Source organism: Triticum aestivum, chromosome 2D (genome assembly GCF_018294505.1).
Source record: "Triticum aestivum cultivar Chinese Spring chromosome 2D, IWGSC CS RefSeq v2.1, whole genome shotgun sequence".
Classification (NCBI taxonomy): Eukaryota; Viridiplantae; Streptophyta; class Magnoliopsida; order Poales; family Poaceae; genus Triticum; species Triticum aestivum.
The window spans coordinates 20,350,807-20,360,033 of NC_057799.1; the positions used below are offsets into that span (position 1 = coordinate 20,350,807).

Consider the following 9,227-nt stretch of genomic DNA (forward strand, 5'->3'; position numbering starts at 1 on the left):
ACATGCTTACTAGTGTTACAATATTCAAAATTTTCATCCAATAGAACATGCACTGTTTAGCCAAAAATTCTTTTGCCTCCTTGAAGAGGCAATTGACGACTTGACCTTCCAATTTCATTTTTTCACTACTATACATCACTACGGAGCAAAATTGGCCCCTTCAATATTAAACCACCATTTATAAAATTCAGGGAGTACTTTCCATTGACTAACAGAACCGTGTGCTACTATTCATGGAGAGACAAAAAGGGATACAAAAGTCTACACAAAGAATCTTTACCAGAGGTCAGGTACAACTTGTCATTTTCACAACAACCTATAGTCAGCTAGTCTAATATGATGACTATGCCAGAGGTGTTATTCACACTATTACATCACCCCTACTATTGTCATTACTTTACTTTACACCATCTTGCAAGCGATTTTTTATTGGGTAGTCCACAATGACTAGATCCACAATATTCTTTTATTCACTTAAGTTGTTATTTTATTGATCATCTTTGCCGTTGACCTAAAGGTTTGGTGAAACAGGGAGAGGAACATTCGGTGTCTCTAAGGATATTATACGTTCATGGTTCAAAGCGTCCTTTTGTAGTTACCTGGTCATTCATCTTGAAATTCTTAGCTATTTATGAATGATGTTTTGCAAAGGTATGTAGAGAACTACCTAGTAGGCATCCAAATTACGTTGCCAACGTTTGATAAATCTCTAAGATAAGTTGGCACTCACTTGACAACAAAAATGAAAAAGATAAACTATAATCTGGAGGAGTATTGGAGGATCATAACCCTTTTCCGATGAACACAAAATCAAAAGTGATATGTAAAAATTAAATAGGAAAATATCCACGCTTCGTCGATAAAGAACATACGCCGATCATAGTATGTCATCGCCAGTTCACAACTGACTCAAAGTTCAATAGCCATACAAATTAATGTTATGAACTATTTCTGTAAGAGATTTTATAGGGAAGTGGCTAAATTAGCTTGTTGTGGAATAGTGGATGAACTTTGTTTTGTTTGATTTAACTATTTTATTATTTTGTGCTTGAGAATTTTTAGGGTGCGAAATAGATGTAAGCGTGTGGACACCATCACTGCCACCTACTCATGTTCAATAAATAGTAATGATGGTGCCGACACAAAATTATTCTATGTCAGGCATACTATATATGAGGATATATCACAATTAGAATGATGTTTATAGAGCTATTTCATGCTTCTCTCTTAAAAAAACATGAACAAAAATATGACATCATCCTGAATAACTGAAATTGAATTAACACATAGAAAACGATTGCCTTGGTATAACTATTTAGGGTGTGGTCTATTCTATACGGTTTTGGCAAATCCTTTGCGGTAGAAAGTTGGTTTTGAATTCTTCAACATTAGCGTTACAATCTAAAAAAAAAATCCATTGAAAGAGGAGTATTTTTTTAGTGAAAATACCTTTCAGCGTTGTAAGAATGCGCTTGACAAGTTGGCAATCTCAACAGAACCATACGTCCACAATACTTCCACTTGTCAGTTTCAAATTTCTTTGTTCATACTAGGAAGAATAAACTATGCAGTTGGGTCAACCCTTCAATATTTTGGAAGTTTTCTCATTTGGCAAGGACTAAAGATTCATTGACTGACAAAGTCTTGCTCGTATTCATGTAGAGACAAAAAGGATACAAAAGTCGGAAGCAAGAATCTTCACCAAGGTGAGGTACAACTACTCACTTAATTAGGATGACTTAGCCAGTCAGTCACATACGATGACCTTGCTCACACTAGTATAGTAGTACAACACCACACCTATAACCTTCTAGCACATGCAAGCCATGACTTACCTAGTCAGGCACATATGATGATCGTGTTGTTATTAAGTTTATTTGCACTAGTACTATACTGCATGACCATAGCTATAACCCTCTAGCAGATGATACTCTACTCTTTTGAGTTTTAATAAAATGTTGTGGGGTGTAAGCCCTGCAGTCTTCAAGGTAAAAAAAACCCTCTAGCAGATGCCTCCACATTCCATTTCGACACATGCAAATCCTCCACATCATCAAGAACATGCAAGCCTTGCACATCATCAATTTTTACTATTAATGTTTTTAGCAACGATTCATTTCTCTAAACCTAAAAGGCCACAAGCTACTATAATGTGCAGCCACCCTCTATATATACAGCGAGCATTTGGAGCTCATTATTCTCATATATTATAATATTAGTTTTGTTAAATTGTCAAATTTATTACTACCTCCACATCATCAAGTACATGCAAGTTCTCCTCATTAGATTTGAAGTTCTTATTTTTGGCAATAAAAGATATCACCAAGGCTAGAATAGTACTATTTATTCTCATAACAAGAATGTGGAGTGTACTATTTATTCTCATATGTTCTAAGTTTATTTGATAAATGTATTGCTATTGTCTAGCTTATCTAGAGAAAAGACTTTTGGCACCGTAAAAAGGCACTTGACAATTAGTTGACAATCTCAACTGAACCATACGTCCACAATACATCCACTTGACAGTTTCAATTTTGTTTGTTAATAGTACTAGAATATACTCTCATAGGCAACTAGATCATCCCTCCAATATTAATATGCCAATTTCTGTTCTGGGAAGTACCATATATTTATTGAAAGTACATCACCACAACTCTAACCTTTGGGAATCTGAAGCAAGAATCTTCACCAAGGTGAGCTACAACCGCTCATTCTATAGTACGACGATGACTTAGCCAATCAGTCACATATGATGACCGGGCTGTTATTCAGTTTATTCACACTAGTATTGGAGTACATCACCACAACTCTAACCTTTGGGAACATTATTCCTTGACCGGGAGTCAAGTGTTATTCATGTATAGACAAAAACAGGTACAAAAGTCTGGAGCCAAGAACCAGAGATGAGGTACAACTTCTCATTAATTTTATTTTGACAAGAACAACATCAGTCAGTCAGTCAGTCAATCCAATAACCGTGTTGTGTATTTCATACTAGTACAACACGAGGACAAGTTTCTGGAAATGTATCCCTTGACTGAGAGGACTGTGCGGATACATATTCACTACCCAGAATAATTGTCCCACACAAATATATACAAGTGCTTATTTTCGCCGCTCGACATGAGACATTACTAGCTATCTCAAAACCAACAAGCACCAATTTTGGACTGACAACAACTTAGCCGATTCAGCCACATATGATAACTGTGCTGTGTTGTTCACACTAGCACGTCACCACAGCTAGTGTTTGGGACACTATATTTGCAGTTCACAAATAGGCCGTCACACTGCAGTGATTCACACAAGCCTGTCACTCTGAACCCATTTCCTACCAACTTTATATACGTGACGTCGACTACTCAAGTTGACATTAAACATTTATCTTGGTTAACATGTAGCGCTCAACACACGTACATGCAACTGCATATTTTTGTTTTACATTAATTTTATCATAGACGTCAACTTGAGTACTTGACAATTTTATTTTGTTCGTCAATAGCTGCCCTTCATTTTCAAGGAATCAATCATACCATTTATTAATTATTCTTCATTAACTAAACCTAGTTTGTCATCAATACGAAACACTGCACCAACGATATTTTTCAGCACACATAACGAGGGACATTGTACGTGTGCATTCTTTTTTTTTGAACAAAGTACAGATGTAAGCACCCATATATACGCGCATATACTCATCCCTATGAACGCACACACGTACACCCTATCCCCTATAAGCACCTCCAAGAGACTGAGTCGGCATATCATCTTGATATTTTACGAAGTCATCGTAGACGCCTCGTAGTCGACGGGAACGTCTCCTCCCACTGAACTTGCATTGTCGAAAATCCGGAAATAAATTCAGGATAAATGCAAGCACCAGAACTTGAACCCTGGTGGGCTGAGGATACCACTGTTAACCTACCCATCCAACCATAGGTTGGTTCGCTACGTGTGCATTCTAGACTTCCTGTTTTTTGCTAGTGGTCGAACCCTTTGTTTTTTAGATTATTGTTGACAAAATATAATGAAAGTACTATCTCCGTCCTTATTTACTAGTCTCCATCATATTTTGGACTAAAATCTAACCGAAGTAATTACTAAATAAATAGTAATTTCACGGTAGTGAATAATAACTAGAATTAATTCCATTTTACCCTCAAATTTCATGTTTGTGACAAATATTACCCCATTTAGCGGAAGTCCTCAATTTATACCCCATTTAAGTAAACTCGTGCCACACTTTACCCCGTTGAGTGTTTCCCCAATTTTGCTGTTGACTTTACCTTATATTTTTCTCTGTTTTTTTACTCTATCCCACGAACCGATTGCACCGGACTTGGTTCGCGATCACACACCACACATCGACTGGACCGGACATGACTTAGTCGAGCTGCATGGCTCGTACCGCATCTCTCATGCATCGATGGCCGGGACTCTGTTGGTGCGGACGAGATATTTGCGCGGCCACCACCTGCCGCAGGACATGGGTTCGAGCGAGAGCTGGTGCCGCTTGTGCCGGGGTAGGCTGTCCCGAGTGGCAAATCGACCGAGCATACTGTCCACGCCCTCCATGGATGGATCAGCCTGCGTGGAGCAGGTTTTAGCGCTCGCGAGCGGCAAATCGGCGACGCCGGCGCCGATCTTGTGGTTACTGCGGCGAGTTGATGAAGTGCATGCTACTAGAGGTCGTGGCGTTCGCGTGTGCTTCTGTACGAGGGCATCCGCGACTCCCGGACAGCGTCGTGTCGCAAGAGGCAATGCCATCGTCGCCTCATCTCCCAAATAAATATTTCTAAGTTTATACATGAGTCAGTACAATAAAATCTGTTAGTTAGTATTTTTAAGTTTGTAGGCAATGCCATGAATCTATTAATATAAATTTTTGAGTAAGTTTATTAAAAAATCTACCAAATAAATATAATATGAGTGCATATTTCTAATGAGTGTGGCTATATCTCAATTGACTGAGACTTAAACAGAGTCTCCATCAAGTGATAGAACATATAAAAGAGAAGAAATATATATTTTTATTTTTCTACACGGATCTTCACATAGGATTTGACAAATATAGCATCAACTAAGTCTAAGATTTAGCAATCCAGATTTCTAATTGGTCTATTCAGTTAGTATTATATATAGGTGTTGATGCTTTTTCCATTCTTACATTAAAAAAAATGATCGACTTGAGTTTATTCAAGTTCAGTCGTTCCTGAGTAGTTGTTCATCCATACATGACCATATTGGAGTGGGATCAAATTCCAGCTATAAAAACCAATGAGCAGCTTAAGTCCCAGCCACCACAACGAAGAGAACACAAGAGCTTCATACTCGGTTAGCACTAAATTTACACTTCCTCACACAACTGCTAGCTAGCTCAATCAAACACGATGCATGCAAACAAGAGTTCTCCGGTACAAAGCAACAAGAAGGATGCCGGCGGCGAGGAGGACATCACCGTCGACCTGCATCCATTCATCCGCGAATACAAGGGCGGCCGTGTCGAGCGCTTCCTAAGCAGCTCATACGTGGAAGTGTCGGAGGACGCGGCTGCCAACCGTGGCGTGGCGACCAAGGACGTTGTCGTCGACGAGAGCACCGGCGTGTCCGCACGCCTGTTTCTTCCGGCCGCCGCCGCCGCAACCGGCGAGAGGCTCCCCGTCATCATGTACGTCCACGGGGGATCCTTCTGCACGGAGAGCGCGTTCTGCCGCACGTACCACAACTACGTCAGGTCCCTGGCGGCACGCGCCGGGGCGCTCGTCGTGTCCGTGGACTACCGTCTCGCGCCGGAGCATCCCGTGCCTGCGGCCTACGACGATGCATGGGCGGCGCTTCAGTGGGTGGCGTCCCTTTCTGATCCCTGGCTTTCCGACCACGCCGACCTCGGGCGCACCTTCCTCGCCGGCGACAGCGCTGGCGGCAACATCGTGTACAACACGGCGGTACGTGCAGCTAGCGGTGGTGGCAATGGCAACAACCACATCGACGTCGAGGGGCTTGTCATCGTGCACCCATACTTTTGGGGCGTCGAGCGGCTGTCCAGCTCGGAGCTAGTCTGGGACGGCGTCGCCATGTTTACGCCGGAGCTCATCGACAGGCTCTGGCCGTTCGTTACGGCGGGCCGCCTCAACAAGAATGATCCCCGGGTCAACCCTCTTGACAAGGAGATCACCTCGCTGACATGCCAGCGTGTGCTGGTCGCCGTCGCCGAGAAGGACAGCTTGCGCGACCGCGGGCGCCGGCTGGCAGCTCGCATGCGCGAGTGCTGCGCGTGGGCCGATGATGATGAGAAGGCGGTGACATTGGTGGAGTCGGAGGGCGAAGACCATGGCTTCCACCTGTACAACCCACTGCGGGCGACCAGCAAGGTTCTCATGGAGAGCATAGTGCAGTTCATCAACCAGCGCACCTCATTGCCACTGCCGGCCGCTCTGCTGCCGGAGCTGCACGAGCTGCATGCATACGGTGGTAAGAAGATGGACCCATGCTGCTTGCCTATTCTGGGCGTGCCTGCTCGGCCGTATATGGACGTGTTTGGTTATGGGGTGGCCATGAAAGCTTCGAGTGTCCCAAAAGGCATGACACGTACTAGTTGCTTACACGGCGGACAGGGGAGAAGAGCATCCAAAACTAGATATGGGTTATCTTTGGGCTATGCTATCAGGCTTAATAACAAGACCAACACGAGGTTCTCCTTATCAGCAACAGCAACACCGGGGACTTGTGTTTCTCACAACTTCATCTAGTGCATGAAACATGATGGTCTACAACTCTACATGCATCCAGGATTACGGTTGTGCATGCTCCAGTACGAGTGCAAGGAAATGTATGTTGTGCATGCTCCAGTAAAAATGCATGCTCCAATAATATTGAAGGGAAGGTATGTAAAAAGTTATACCGAGACCCTTATCCAGTATCCACCACACCACCTGCTTTGGGTCAAAGAAATGGATGTTGTATTTTTTGTGTGGGGTGTATGTTCTTCTTTCCTATAAATTATGTATGTGTAAGATGGATCAGGGATGTATGAGTAATGTACAATTAGTGTATTGTCATACATTAAGTTTATACAAATTGTGTACACTAGTCCTCAACCTGTGCACTAGGACACGTACCACGGACGTGCAACTGGCATGCATTTTTCAGAAAAAACAAAATGCAACTATCCCCAACCTTTTTTTTGTGAGAGAATTTTTCAATCTATTTATCAATCACGGCAGTACAGAGAACACTAGAGATAATAAAACTTATAACCAGATCATTGGAGAACCTAGCGACGACTACAAGCATTGTAGCGAGCCGAAGGAGCGCCGCCGTAATCGCCCATCCCTCACTAGAGCCGGGCAAAACTTGTTGTAGTAGACAGTCGGAAAGTCGTCCACCAACCTTTGTGGCATTCACTAAGGGGATTTGCAATTGCGGCTTGTATTTAAGAACACAACTATCACACCATCCTTATTTGCATGGAGTCGGCGGATGTGCAACTAGGGATAATATTTTTGGAAAAAAAATGCAACTACCATCTCACCCATTTATTGCACACGGCCGGCCGATGCGAACTCGCGTTGTATATTTTAAGCAAAAAAAAAGGAACATCCTCCCTCCAAAATTTGTTCTACCTCCCCCTGCCCCGCGCGAATGTCCGTATGGGTTTGATACTTTTCATTAACAAAACGTAATGCAGCTGCGATCCTGAGCAACACATCATAAAAACATTACTAAACAAACATAGAATTGAAGACAACAAAAAAGAAGTTACTCAGTTGGAATCAGAATGTTTGTGCAACTATGGTCTTCAAATATGCAACTCCTCTGTGAAGATATTGCGGCCCTTAAAAATAAAAATAAAATTACTTGGCAGCGCATAATTTAAATTTTGGAAATTTTGTTTTAAAAATCCTGCACCAAGGAAGAGAGAGGAGTCATGTTTCATAACAAAAACATAAATTTTACTTAAGTCAAGATTAAAATTAAAAACATAAATGAACAACTACAAAATACATTAGGAAAAAAGTTTTAGTGATCTGTTGTGTCCTGGCCTAGAAGCCCCTATAAATAAAAGACAAAACTTGCATGAATATCAACATGAGATCGACACTTCTATAGGTCAATCAAGAAATAGTTTGTATGAAAAATAAAAAATATTGATAACTAAAACTATGTACAATGAAAAAAATCTAGGACTTGGAAGCCCCAATTACTACCTATTTTCAATACCACCAAACAGATGGATAGAAAAACATATGAATGACCAATGAGAACAAAATCTCGAAATCCAATAAATCAATAAGAATATATTACTCCTTTTGTTCTAAATTACTATAAGTTTTATTATAAGTCAAAGTTTTCTAAGTTTGACCAAGTTTTAGGGGGAATAATCAGCATCTTCATCAAGACTAAATACACCATGCAAACATATTTTATGGTTGCTCTAGTAACGTTGATTAACAATAGTAGGTATGAAAAATACAACATCCTATTGCGCATATATGCACGCACCAGTGAGGAGGATCATAGGCCACACACATAGATAAACACATCTAATATCAAAATCTAAACTATTTAATCAGGATCCTCTAACCACTATCACTTTAGGTAAACATGGTCGTTTGTTTTTTGTCTTGTTGGTAGAAAATAAATAAAACACACGAAAAGAACTCGTGAAACTACATTAGAACCACTCGGAAAAGAGGCCCATGTGTTTATCTAGATCCAACAATTACATATATTACTAGAATTTAACTATTTCTTATGCGACTATGAATTTGGAAAGTCATTATAGATATGGTCAGTTGCACATATGAAAATATATGTGATTTTAGTGTATCAAAAAGTGCAGCGCAATATTAAGAAACAAAATATAATCACAAAAAAATCACAGAAGGTCTGTAATAATCAGAATCAAAGTCTTAAATTTAAGTTTAAGCCAAACATACATACCCGACTTTTATTATATACTATCTAAATACAAGGAGAAATTAAGTAAGAACTTTTTTTGTGTGTAGACAAATATACATCTAATTTGAAGCTAGATAGCAAAAGCGATTGCATGATGTTAGTCCTGAATCTGCACCAAGTTACAATACCTGTTACATTTCACCCCGCAGAAAAAATACCTGTTACATTTTTTGGACTCTATAATTCAAGAAAAGGGAATAAAAGCCCAGAGCAGGCGGAAGATGGGCTTCCCGAAACATTTAAAATATAATACTCGTTAGTAGTAC

General features: G+C 40.7%; 1 protein-coding gene across 1 annotated transcript; it reads left to right on the forward strand.

Annotated features, from left to right (window-relative positions):
• Positions 1-5,390: 5,390 nt before the first annotated feature.
• Positions 5,391-6,749, forward strand: LOC123055543 (probable carboxylesterase 5). Its single transcript, XM_044479522.1, has one exon. The coding sequence runs from the start codon at positions 5,391-5,393 to the stop codon at positions 6,747-6,749; it is 1,359 nt and encodes a 452-aa protein (XP_044335457.1).
• The last annotated feature ends 2,478 nt before the right edge of the window (positions 6,750-9,227 follow it).

Coding starts and splice junctions, on each gene's coding strand:
- LOC123055543 (XM_044479522.1), top strand. CDS start 5,391: ATGCATGCAAACAAGAGTTCTCCGGTACAAAGCAACAAGAAGGATGCC.